This window comes from Zalophus californianus, chromosome 9 (genome assembly GCF_009762305.2).
Source record: "Zalophus californianus isolate mZalCal1 chromosome 9, mZalCal1.pri.v2, whole genome shotgun sequence".
Taxonomy (NCBI): Eukaryota; Metazoa; Chordata; class Mammalia; order Carnivora; family Otariidae; genus Zalophus; species Zalophus californianus.
The window spans coordinates 100221497-100235109 of NC_045603.1; the positions used below are offsets into that span (position 1 = coordinate 100221497).

General features: G+C 41.5%; 1 protein-coding gene across 1 annotated transcript in view; it reads right to left on the reverse strand.

Annotated features, from left to right (window-relative positions):
- Positions 1-2879: 2879 nt before the first annotated feature.
- NDUFA9 (NADH:ubiquinone oxidoreductase subunit A9) overlaps positions 2880-13613 on the reverse strand; it is a 41441-nt gene continuing 30707 nt past the window's right edge. The window contains exons 8-11 of the mRNA XM_027594953.1: positions 13311-13387; positions 8110-8205; positions 5737-5803; positions 2880-3174 (exon numbers count right to left, since the gene is read on the reverse strand). Of these exons, the coding sequence (XP_027450754.1) occupies positions 3004-3174; positions 5737-5803; positions 8110-8205; positions 13311-13387 (411 nt within the window). The 3' untranslated portion in view covers positions 2880-3003. The remainder of the gene's footprint in view (positions 3175-5736; positions 5804-8109; positions 8206-13310; positions 13388-13613) is intronic.

Sequence of the window (13613 nt, forward strand, 5' to 3'; positions counted from 1 at the left end):
CATTTTCTAAGAATGAAATTACTGTAAACCTAGGAAGGACTATATTTTGTTTTGTTCTGAACTTTATAAGAAGTTAGTTGTTCACTAAATACAGAAGCTGGTATCATGAACAGTGGCAGTTCTCACAGTGTTTCAGTGACCAACACAACCCCTCCCCTGCGATGTCAGGCCAGTTTACACCTGTGCCCACTGTGACCGCCCAGTGGAGGCGAGCAAGCAACAACTTCCTCATGCCTTCCGTATGGCTGTGCACACATCAATATACGGGAGTACATGTTGCTTTATTATGTATTACCTTTGTTTCTTGTTTCTATTAATAGAACATTGTATTTTGATTGCATGTTATAGAAGCTATGACTTTCTTACCAGGATAATAAAGGATGCATTATAAAATATAAAAGGAGGTGTTGGTCATGACAGGAAAGAAAAACTACCGTGATTGAATCATGGTTTTCAGAGAAAGCAAGCATGTGGCACCATGAGTTATGATACAAATGAGAAACAGCACTGCCTGGACATGTAGATTCTGTGAGAGAAGATGCTGTACATTATAGAATTATGATCTCTTTTCAGATCACACCCACCCACATGTGTGCCTACCGGCTGGCTTGCAACCAACCAGGGTGTCACCCGAAATAAGTTATCTTCGCTGAAGACAAAAAGCAAAGCTGGAATTGGGCTCCTTTCCCTAGAACGTGATTCTCACATCTTACTGTGCAGAATAAACTGCCATGTTATTAATAAAAATAAAATCGCTGAGTCTTTTTTCTAGAGATTCTGATTTAGTAGGCCTGGGTGGGCCTCAGCCACCTGAGTAATGGGAATGGCCCCCCACTGATACAGCATTTCTGCACATCGGTGCTTTTGCTTTTCCGCTAATGTGCATACACATCTTCCAGGGCCCTTTCTAAAATGCAGATCCTGATCCAACAGGTAGCGCCTGGCATTCTGCATTTTTTTTTTAAGATTTATTTGAGAGAGAGAGAGAGAGAGAGCCTGAGTGGGGAGAAGGGGAGAGAAAGAGGGACAAATGGACTCCCCGCTGAGCACAGAGCCCGACTCGGCGCTCAATCCTAGGACCCTGTGATCATGACCTGAGCTGAAATCAAGAGTTGGAGGCCTAACTGACAGAGCCACCCAGGTGCCCCTGGCATTCTGCATTTCCAACAAGCTCCAAGGTGATACGGATGCTGTTGGTCCATGACCATAACTGAATAGCATACTTCTGTCCATTCGGGGACAAAGATTCTGGAGCATGCAGACAGCGCAGGTAGAGAACTCACCCTCCATATTCATATTCCGTACTCTGTGAGGACGAGATGGACATTACCAGAACTGAACAGGGTTTCCCTGGACATTCCCATCCTACCGGATCAAGGGGCTGCACTGCAGTAGAATACAGTGACCAACCTTGGGTCACCTCAAATGGCAGTGCGTCGGCTTCGCCACAAACTACAGGAGTTTTTAATCATACTGCACTGAGGGACTTGCCCACACCACACCAACTGTTCATGCAGATCTTGGCTGTGATGTTAACAGCTTATATAAAAAATTCTGATTCCTAAGCAGCGGCATTACTGAAGAGAGGCCGTGGCCCTGCTTCTGCACAGGAGAGAATCCACCCGCAACCACAGATTTGAAATCATCTAGATATTGTCCAGACAGCAGCGGGACAAAGGTCTCGGGGAGTTCGGATCCAAGCAAAGGACTGTGGGATTACTGCAAGTCATTGGAGAACCCATGTCTACAATGTTTCTACATGTACGAACTAGTTTTTTAAGTGTATGTAGATGTCATTAAGATAAATTTTTTAGAAATATCTTAAGTGTGAAAGATACAAATGTAGGAACCCGAAGGGGTACGTGTACCCCAATGTTTATAGCAGCAATGTCCACCATAGCCAAACTGTGGAAAGAGCCAAGATGCCCATCGACAGATGAATGGATAAAGAAGATGTGGTATATATACACAATGGAATATTATGCAGCCATCAAAAGGAATGAGATCTTGCCATTTGCAACGACGTGGATGGAACTGGAGGGTGTTATGCTGAGTGAAATAAGTCAATCAGAGAAAGACATGTATCACATGACCTCACTGATATGAGGAATTCTTAATCTCAGGAAAGAAACTGAGTGTTACTGGAGTGGTGGGGGGTGGGAGGGATGGGGTGGCTGGGTGATAGACACTGGGGAGGGTATGTGCTACGGTGAGCGCTGTGAATTGTGCAAGACTGTTGAATCACAGTTCTGTACTTCTGAAACAAATAACGCAACATATTTTAAGAAAAAAGAAAAAGAAGAAGATAACAGGAGAGGAAGAAAAGGGGAGTATGTCAGAGGGGGAGACGAACCATGAGAGATGATGGACTCTGAAAAACAAACTGAGGGTTCTAGAGGGGAGGGGGGTGGGGGGATGGGTTAGTCTGGTGATGGGTATTAAAGAGGGCACGTTCTGCATGGAGCACTGGGTGTTATGAACAAACAAGGAATCATGGAACACTGCACCAAAAACTAATGATGTAATATATGGTGATTAACATAACAATAAAAAAATTTAAAAAAAAAGAAATATCTTAAGTGTGAATAAGTTCAGGCTAGTTATGGGACACTCAATATTTTCTCAATTAATGGATATTAAAAGACAATCCCATATCACTCAGGGTCATCACAATACTTGGACATTAAAAAGGGGTTCCTGTCTTCCAAAACATATGCCAGACATAGCCTGACATAGGAAAATTCAAATCATTTCAATATTTCAGGGAATAAATGAAAAATATGTCATTATTAAATATGTATTTAAAGAAATTATGTATAAATTCTGAGTGACTGAACTTCTCATTTTATAAATGAGGAAAGAAAAAGCTGCAGCCGAATTTAACCTCAGATGGTTTAATAGAAGGATCTTATTCACTATATACAGGATTCTCTGATGACAGTGGGCTTGTCACCAGCCGGGCGACCCGACCGACACAGAAAAACCAGGGCAGCGCAGGGGCCACTAAAAGTTGACCGTCTTGGCCGGCTTCACGTCTTCCATTTCGGACAACAGCCAGCGGTAAGTACGATGGCGCCGCAGCACCTCAATGGCCTTGAGCTCCAGGGGTGTGGCCTGAATTCCAAGGTCTTCCAAGCCGGGAAGGTGAGGTAACAGCATGTCCGTGATGTGAAGCTGTGAACACACAGAACCATGGAGAACTCTGAGACCTGACCAAGAACACAAAGTGCTATCTCACCGAACTCTGAAACATTCAAGCTGGCCTGAGTCCCATCCCCGAGACTTGTCTCCAAAGGACACGTGGCTGCTTTTGATTCCTGCACCTCACTAAAAGTAGACCAAAGAAAAAAAAGAGTTTAAGGGAAGGAAAAAGGCAAGGTCACCAAATATCAGCACAAACAGCTCTACCCACGAACACAGAACACTGGCTCCAGATGAGCCATTCCCCAGACTGAACCAAATCAATCTGCAATGGAGAAGCACCAGTCACATTGTCAAGGTGGCTTCACAGGAGGTCCAGGAAGAAAATAAAACAGGGGCTAATGCAGAAGCAGCCCATTCCCCTATTCTCCCTTGTGCACAGGCTTCCTGCTTCCATTCGCACTGCTGAATTAAGGAGATTGTTCCTTGCTCATTAAGAGATAATCCATTAACCTTTATGCTCCTTCTATACTTCATCTGGTTGATCGACACTCACCAAGATCTAAAACACCAAACCCATCTTGTTTGTAGAGGAGAATGAGCTGGAAGACTTCCACGATCCTAGACCATCCACAAGTACATGAAGAGAATCAATTTTGACCGGAGTGCTGTGAGGCAGCCTCCAAATCCAAAGCCCGTTCGGCCTACTGTATCCACACCCGCTCCATTATCAGTGTAAGAGGCACATTTGCACGAGATACACTCAAGTATTCAGACAGTCAGTCCTCCTGTCTGGTTTTTCATGAACGCAGAAGGGATATCTTGAAAACAGTCGCAGCTTTCCAGACACAGCCGGTCAGAGGGGAGGACCAGGCCTTCCCCATTCACGTCTGCTCCCCGAGGACTACTTTCTCATCTTCTCTATGTTTTAACTTCTAGGTAACATTCAGAGGATCTTTGGGCTATTCTCGTTGAGAAAAGGTCAACAGGTCTTCAAAGGTAGAGACAAAACAGAATTTTTATTTTATTTTGTGTTCTTCCTCGAAATACTTTTACCTGCAGTGTGGGAGACCAGAACGGGAGACAGCAAGACAGAAAGAGCCAGAGCTCTGGAACCCAACACACTGTAGAGGGACAAGACAGGCAGGCAGCCCAAGACTGGTCAAGAGAATGAGAAAGGAATAATCAACCTACTTGGATTAGGGTAGGCAGAGTGGACACCTTTCTTTCAGCCAAAAATGTTCAATTTTATTGCATACACTTTCAGAATAAAAAGTTGAAAAACCAAACAAAACAAAGGGCCGGGAGAGGCAGGAGTTGTAGGATCTGGCATATATTTTGAGGGCTGCCTGAAGGATACCTGTTGATGGTCTACGGCTGTGCTGCCTAATACAGTAGCCACTGGCCAAATGTGGTAATTTTCATTTAAGTTGAATTAAAATTAAACTTAAAATCTTATTTTTGCTGTTGCACTAGCCATATTTCAAACGTTCAACAGTCCTATGTTGCTAGTTGCTACATTTTTTTATTATGTTATGTTAATCACCATACATCACATCATTAGTCGCTACATTTTGAACACTGTAGATTACAGAACATTGCCGTCACTGCAGAAAGTTATGCTGGACAATACTGGCTTAGACTGGTAAGAGAAAGGAGTAAATCAGGGGAGAATTCCTAGGTTTTTGGCTTGAGCAACAGAGAGAACAGTGATCTCATTAACATAAGATGAGAGAGGCCAGGAGAGAAGCAGGTTTGCAGTTCTATTTGTGGAGATGTTAAGTTTCAGAAAACTGTATTAGACCCAAATAGACGTAAGAGTCTGCAGCTGGGGAAGGCGGGGGCGATTCAAGGCTGGAGATAAAAATGCAGCTGTGAGCTCACAGACAGCAGCTTGGGGCATGGGACGAGGGGAGGGTCGTTCAGAGAATGAGCAAAGATACAAAAGCGCTGAGGAAAGAGCTTGTCAGTCCCCCAACATTTACAGATCAGGGAGAAGAAGGTAAACCAGGAAGGGAAACCAAAACGCATGGCCGAGTGAGAGGAAGAAAAGCAAGGGAATACGGAGATGGCCAGAAAACAGACCGGCAAGTGAGGGTTCAGAGAAAGAAGGGGTGATCATGGGTAATCTGGAAAAGAGCAGCTTGTGGGCAGAAATGGAATAAGAGCCTGAACAGAGTGGGTTAGAAAGACAGGTAAGCAACGGTTAACAACGGGAATAGACAGCTCTTCTGAAGAGTTAGGACTCAAAAGGACCCAGAAACAGGATGGTGGCTAGAAGGGACAAAGGGGAAGGGAGGGTTTCACCTTTAAAAAAACGGAGCCCTGAAGGCATGTCTGTGTGCCATTGGGAATGATCCAGCAGAGAAGGAAAACAGATCACGTTGGAGGGAAACTAAGGCAGCACCCCTACAGCTGGAGCAGGCCGAGGGGGGGTGAGTTTCAGGGCCCAAGCCTCGGGGCTCACCTCAGGATAGCGGACAAGAGCATGCAAATAACCCAAGCCAGCAAGCAAACAAAACTCAGTTCTAACGTATCCATCTCTGTAGCTCTCTGCCCCGTACCTGGCCAGGCAGCTGTTCATCACATACTCACCCGCTCCACTTTATCCCTTGTTGTCCACGGCTCAAATGGACTCATTTCAAAGAGTCGTGCTACCCATCTGGAAAAAGGCATAAATATAGCGCATGTGATAAGCGTCTCCATACCCAATACTGAAGCTAGCCTGCAAGAAGCACCAGGAGAAAGGCTGCCATAGAGGCAGAGGCTCACTGATTGTTTTGTTTTTAAGAAAATAACCAATATCCTGGCACCACTACCTGTGAGGTTACGTCTCCTCTCAAGCTAACCCAGCCTCACTGCCCTCACTGATAGCAGCCCTGTTCTCCACGGAAGACACAACAAATCCGAACAACTGAAAATTAAAGGCATTACTACCAACAAAACAAACAAAAAATATCTGACATTCAGAGAAGTCAGTGCCATCTAATCTAATTTAAACCTCAGCCATTCAGATATGCTTCTGTTAAGAACGTGGGCCAAGCGGAGTAGTATTTAAGATGCAAATTGTTATCCTTAAAAGCAGGAGCCCCAAGGGAACCAAAAAAATTCAAAAGTAAGGAGAAGCCTAAGACGAATGATTCAAATCAGGAAGCAAACATAAAACCCAGGAGGAGAGAGCTGCCTGCTTCAATTAATGCCATCTCTCCACTCTTACTGAAAACAGGGTTTTCCTTATCTGCCACCGAGTTCCTGTTAAGTATCCTCGGGGCAGGGGGTTTCAGCCTGTATCCAGGGTGCCCTAGGAATTCCTCAGGGCCCCCACAGAGCACTGGGGGCAAAGGCTGGGAGTATGTACTCTGAGGATCGCCCATCACTACAGCTAGAGCAGCTCTGCTTCTATCTGATTTACCTAGTAGGTCTCTAGGGGGTCACTGAATGCGGGGTTCCACAGCTTTCTAAAAACTTAAAAACATCACTCCAATGTGCATAAAAAAATGAAAAAGGAAGCTGAAGATGGGTCAAAATTTCTCCAGGAACAAAGTCTCAGATTCCAGACAACCTGTCCCGATGGCACTTTAATGGGCTATTATAGCGTAATTAAAACACCCCCCACAAACCTCCAACTCTGTGCTCTGGCTGTGTGTTAACAGAGGACCTCCGTTGTCCATTTCCGTGTCCTCGGTGGGCCACTCCGTTTGCATATGGCAACTCCACTATGCAGTAACTCTCAATTCCATGCACGGCCAAGGAAGCAGCTCCCAGCGGTCTGGCTGCACCAAAGCCACTATCAGAATGACCTCACTACCCACTCCAGTGGATACTTTTAAGTCCTTCACCTTACCTGACTTTTCTATAGCCTTTTATTCCACAACTACCGACTTAGTACCTACTGTGTGCCAAGCACTGTCCCAGGTACAGGAAGGGAAGCCTGGCTTCCCTTCTTGAAACAGTCATTTCCTCCCTAAAACACCCCCTAGCCCCTTGATATCTAGGCTTCCAAATGCTCCACTTTTTTCACTTACACGTCTGATGACTCACTTTGAGCTTCTTGATAAATTTCCCTGACTCTGCAGGTCCTTTAAACGGAGGTATTCCTTGTGCTTGGCCCCCAACCCGCCTCCTTCACATATACTTCATGCTCTTCCCTATGTCAGTCATGGAGTATTAAGTGAGAATGAAGCAGACGGCTTGAAAAACAGAACACCCCCAATAAACAGTATCATCACATTGCATTCTGCCTATTTTTCTGACATGTGTGTTAGATCACAAGCTTTCTAAGGGTTTAGTATAATATCTTGAGTCCCTAGTGCCTTGCCTCAGACATAGTAGGCATTCAAGAAATATGTGTTGAATGAATGCAGGAGTGAAGTGCCATGTTGGTTTATAAGTCAATCCCTCGCAAACTGGATGGGAAGTTCTCCCCGACCAGACCACTAGTATGTGACATGATCACTCTGAGATTCTAAACCTGCAAAGGGAAGAAGTGAACCAAGAGGCAGGACAAGAAGAAAGAAGATAAGGCAACCACAAGGTCAAGTCTGAATCAACCTGGCTCCTTTCCCCAATTATATGATCAGACTGGTTTCATAAAGAAGGATCCTTTCCCACGTCTGGGTGGGTGATATGAAACAGAGGGAAATCTGATTGCTCCTTCAAACAACCTGCCGAGCAAGACACTTCTCCAAATTAAAACTCAGTGGTTTCTAATGAGAAAATCTGAAGAACTGCAGATTTAACCTCTCAACGCACGTTGTTTTTCTCATCCACACTAATCCACATTTCCCTTTCTTAGACACCCCTGGTTCTGTCCTAGACTAACATCAAGACATCAGGAGCACCTCCTAGTTAGAGATAGAGGCTCTACTGTAACGAACATACTCCCTATAACCCTAAATGACAGCATTACAAACAGATGTATGGCGTTAGCTCTATTTTAGAAGGCATAAAAAGAAACACTTTACTTACCGATAGGCAAAATGCAGCAAAGGGTACGGCAGGAAGGGTCTGTGAGCCATAGCAAAGACATACTGCACCAGGTCAAAAAGGAGGTACCGATTGGGCCTACAGAAAGAAAATTTACAGTTCTCCAAATTATTGGCTCCTTACAAATTTTCTTTTCAAATTTAACAAAATAACATTTTCTTTATGAAAGAGGAAACACATATGCACTGCAGTAAATACAGACTGGCACAAAGAAAACTCACCCATAATCCCATCAAAGATAAAGTTAATATATTTAATGTGGCCTTCTCATCCCCTTACACATACACATTTTTTTGCTCTTATAAATGTAAGATTACACAGGTCATCCTATTCTGTAATGTCTTTCATTTAACATTAAATCCCAATCACCTTTCTATGTCACTCAATATTCTAGCACATATTTAATGATCACATAAATTGTACTGCATGTAATCATAACTATTTGATAAATTCCCAACTTGGGGGATATTTAAGCTATTAAAATATATTTTTCCTTTATAAGATAATGCTTTAATGAACATTCTTACAGCAAACATTTATACTTATCCATAATTATGTATTTATAATGTATTCTAGAAGTGGAACTGGCTCAGAGTATGCTTAGAAATTTTAAGGCTTTTATTGAATACTTCCATACTGCCTTCCAAAAAGGTCCTATCAATTCACCTAAAATGCTAGCAGCCCCCTCACCAAAAATGAGTTTAGTCATAAAATTCTGCCAATCTGCTAGGTAAAAAAGGTACCCCAACATTCTGATTTGCATTACTTTAATGATATTTATTTTTCTTTATACAGTTTTAGCTACATACACTTCTTTCTTTTCTCTTTTTCCTCCTGAAGTCCCGACTACAAAGAACAATTTGTAAGAATTCTTTATATATACGTATATGTGTGTGTGTATGTGTGTGTGTGTGTATATTTAGAGAGTGAGAGAGTGAGAGAGAAAGTACACATGCCCACGAGCAGGAGGAGAGGGAGAGGCAGACTACCCACCAAGCAGGGAGCCTGATGCGGGGCTCGATCCCAGGACCCCGGGACCACAACCGAAGGCAGACACTCAACCGACTGAGCTGAAAGCAGATGCTCAACCGACTGAGCCACCCAGGTGTCCCAGAATTCTTTATATTTTAATGGAATATATATTTTTTACTGTTTGTAATATTTTTTATTACAATATTTTGTAATATTGGAAATATTTTTTACTGTTTGTATTTTGCTTTTTAATGTTTAAGTGTTTTGTGGCATACACAAGTTTAAACATTTCACTTAAGCAAAAGTTCTGATTTATTTTATGGTTTGATTTTATATTTAGAAAATCCCTCTACACTAACCAGTGACATAAATTCCCACATATTTTTTCTTTTTATTTTAAAGGATTTCATTTATTTATTTTGAGAGAGAGAGAGAGCACAAGAGGGGGAGGGTCAGAGGGAGAAGCAGACTCCCCGCTGGTTGGGGAGTCTGATGTGGGGCTCGATCTGGGACTCTGGAATCATGACCTGAGCCAAAGCAGACGCTTAACCAACTTGAGCTACCCAGGTGCACCCCGACATATTTTTTCTAATGCTTTGAGGTTCTTTAATCCATAACATACTTTCCTTCTGCAAAGTATTTTTGTATTGATATAAGGTAAAGGTATAATACCATTTACTGAATCATCTACCCTGTCCCCATATTTTGAAATGTCACATACTATATATTCTTACATATATTTGAGACTGCTTCTGGACTTTCTATCCCACAGATCTAAATAATTTTGTACTGGTACAATCTAGTTTTTAATATTTATTATTGCTTATAATACATTTTAGTATCTCTTCTCCCGTTTGCCTAGTCCCCTTTGCCTCAGAAAGCCTGTGAGAGCTCAAGAGTTGAATGAAGGTAATTCAGTGAGAAACTCCTCGTTCTGACATTTTAACAAACAAAAACAAAAAACACGAAAATGTCAGCGAGGGGAACTATGAGACAAAGGCCTCAAGTAGCTTCCTTCAAGTTCCAGAAGGATTTGTAAGGATCACTGCAGGGCATACAAGCTATGCCAAAGAACAATTTGTAATCTTCACAATGACAAGCAATACTGGTATCATGGGTAAACTAATTATATGTAATATACTTGCTCTTCAGCTGCTCTGAAGCACTTTGTGTTCCATTAACTGTGACTCAAGGACCGGTTTAAGTGCCTCTGCTCACAGAGAAAGGCACACTGAAGCCTGTGTCTTTCCCAGCTTAGGTTTCATGGTTCAGCATCATAGTCATTCCTTTGCAAATAGTCTCAGCAAAACCTTGTCCCCCAGCCACCTCTCCACTATACTAGCGTAGCCAAGTCCCTCCTCTGGCTCATGAAAGTATCTGCCTTCTTTGTGCCAGAACCCCAGCAAGACAGAGTTGGAGAGAAAATACAACTGGGCTCCCTGGCTTCACCTGTATTTCTGATCACTAACTTCAAATGGAAGACTCCGTTCTGCTTTGCTACCCTACTATGCTCTCCCAAGAGGTGTTCTTCTGTGTTCCCAGGGAATACTTCCTATCTTCTCCTCGGTCCTCAAGGTTTCCATATACCTCTCTGACCCACCCCACCCTGCCTTTTAGCCGATGATCTCCCCACACACATCATCATTTTCTTAATGGTGCCTTCTAAAGTACAAAAATTTTCCATTTTGGTGGAGTCTAATTGATCAGTTTTTCCTTTTATGAAGTATGCTGTTGATATCACACCTAAAAAATCTCTGCCTGAGGCACCTGGTGGCTCAGTTGGGTAAGCGTCCAACTCACGGTTTTGGTTCTGGTCATGTCTCCGGGTTGTGAGATCGAGCCCCGTGTCCAACTCCACACTCAGTGCCAAGTCTGCTTGAGAGTCTTTCACCCTCCTTCTCCTTTCCCCTCTGCTCCTCCCCCCATTCACACTCCCTCTAAAATAAATAAATAAATACATACATAAATACATAAATATCTTAAAAAAGTAAAATAAAAAAATCTCTGCCTAGCCCAAGGTCTAGATTATTTTTCTTCCAAAAGTTTTATAGTATTAACTCTTACATTTAGGTCTCTAATATATTTTGAGTTAATATTTTCATGTACTGTGTGAAGTTAAGGGCGTATGGTTCAATTTTTTGCATGTGGATTTCCCAGGACCATTTGTGGAAAAGATTATTCTTTCCCCACAAAGTGTCACTGCACTTTTGTCAAAAATCAATCATCCATAAACACAAAGGCTGATTTCTAGACTATCAATTCTGTTTAATTCATCTATATTCTATTCTAATGCCAGTACTACAGTCTTTATAACTGTGGTTTTAGAGTACGTTTTGGAATTAGGAAATTTAAGTGCTCTAACTTTAGTCTTCTTTGTCAAAATGGTTTTGGCTATTGTGGATCTTTGCATTTCCTTATAAATTTAGAATTAATTTATCAATTTTTGAAAAAAAAAAACAAAAAACCTGCTGGACTATAGATAGGATTGGGTTGAATAAATAGATGAATTTGGGGAAAACTGCCATTTTAACAATATTGGCTATTTCAGTCCATGACCATGAAATGTCTGTTTACTTAACTCTTCTTTAATTTCCCTCAGCAGTGTTTTGCAATTTTCTAGATACAGGTCTTGTATTTGTTAAATTTATACCTAAGTACTGTATTCTTTTGATGCTACTGTGAATAAAATTATTTATTAATTTTATTTTGATTGTTCATTTGCGAATATATGGAAACTGAGTTTTATATACCAATCCTGTACCTTGTGACCTTGCTGACTTTATTAGTTCTCAAAGTTTTATGTACATGTGTGTCTATCAAGAGATATTTAACAAACGAATGATAAAATGGACCAACATCCTATAGTTAATAACTATGAAAACACTAGGAGCAAAATTAAGGTCCTATGCTTTTGCCTTCACCTCAAAGTGTCTGAGAAATAAGCGAAGTTTTCCCCTGGGCTAAAGAGACAAAAAGAGAAACGCAGGTGCCTATCTAGAGTTTCACACACACAAAATGCGTACGCTGCCATGCCTAGCACTTCCTTTCCCACCAACATGCCGAACAAGTACGGCGCACTGCAGCTCAGCAAAGAGACCGGAGGGGGCTGACCTGGAGCTGAACACACTTTTTGTGACTAATTCTCCTGGAGTATATAACTCTGTGCTAACACAGTGAACTAGGAACTCGGAGAGGGGCACATATCTGCAGCTACTAGATACAAAAACACAATATGATTTTTTACACTGACAAAAATTTTACTTAAACTAAGCCTATAACAATAGTGAAAAACATAACAATGTATGAATTCATAATCCTGGGAATATATACTATGTTTCCTGGCTTAAAGAGAAAAGTGTCTTTTCTCTGGAAGCAAATATTTCTTAGGAATTAAGCTATCACTTAATTGTTGAATCAGATTCTCACCTTTCACGGAACATCGGGTGTCATTAGTTTGCTTCATAGAATGACAGAGTTCTGGGTCAATTATTAGGTGATTTGGTACCTATCAATCTGGTGGACTGAGTCTTAATTTTTTCGTTTTAGTTAAGTCAGAAAAAAGGTCCTAAATCCAGCTGTGACAGGATTTAATAAAATCAGGTAAGTCACACAGCTTAACTGTGCCCCATCTGTCCTAAGAGCAAAGAGAGCATATCATAAATGATCAGTCTTGCACAGCACAAGCAACTGTACCCTAAACCATCCATGTCCAACCTTTTGGGGGCATTGCACTACTCTATCAAAAGCAATTTAATTTTGCAACTGTACTTATTCCCTAAAAGTATTGTTTGTGTTTTTGAATCTATAGTAATATCCTTTATATGTTAAAACATCACTGGAGTAGTACAAAACCATCCTTGGTGATCACTGGACTAAGTATATGTAATAGTCTAGGGCAGTTGGTTCTCTCAGACTTTGGTGACAGAAAAATCATTTATTAAAGCAGATTGCCCAGTTCACTCAAAATTCTGATTTAATAGAACTGTTCAGGAGATTGTGACAATAGCGGCCTTTGGACAGCTCTTTGAGACACACTGACCTCAGGGCTAAGGGAATAAAATTTCTGGAATAAATACAGTTGAAGAAAAATACTAAAAATGCAACAAATAAATCTGTAGTGACATGTTTAGAAGTTATTGTTCTTGTAAATCATTACAATTAGTTCATTTTAACAGGTAGCACAATTTTAAAGTCAAACTCTAGTCACCTACCCAACGAAGGCAAAAGATTTCCCTCTGGAATCTGGATCCTTAATTGCATTAACAATTCCTTTTGATACATCTACAACCTATAAGAAATCGTAACACATGTTTAAGTAATTGTTGAAAGAGAAAAACAGGGATGGGGAGATGGGAGGGTGAGAGGGAGGGAGGGAGGGAGGGAAGCAGGCCACATCAATCACAACTAAAAAATAAATTTAAAAATAAGTTCAACTAATGGCATTGTCCTTTTTCTTTTTTTTTTAAAAGATTTTATTTATTTGACATAGAGAGAGAACAAGTAGGCAGAGAGGC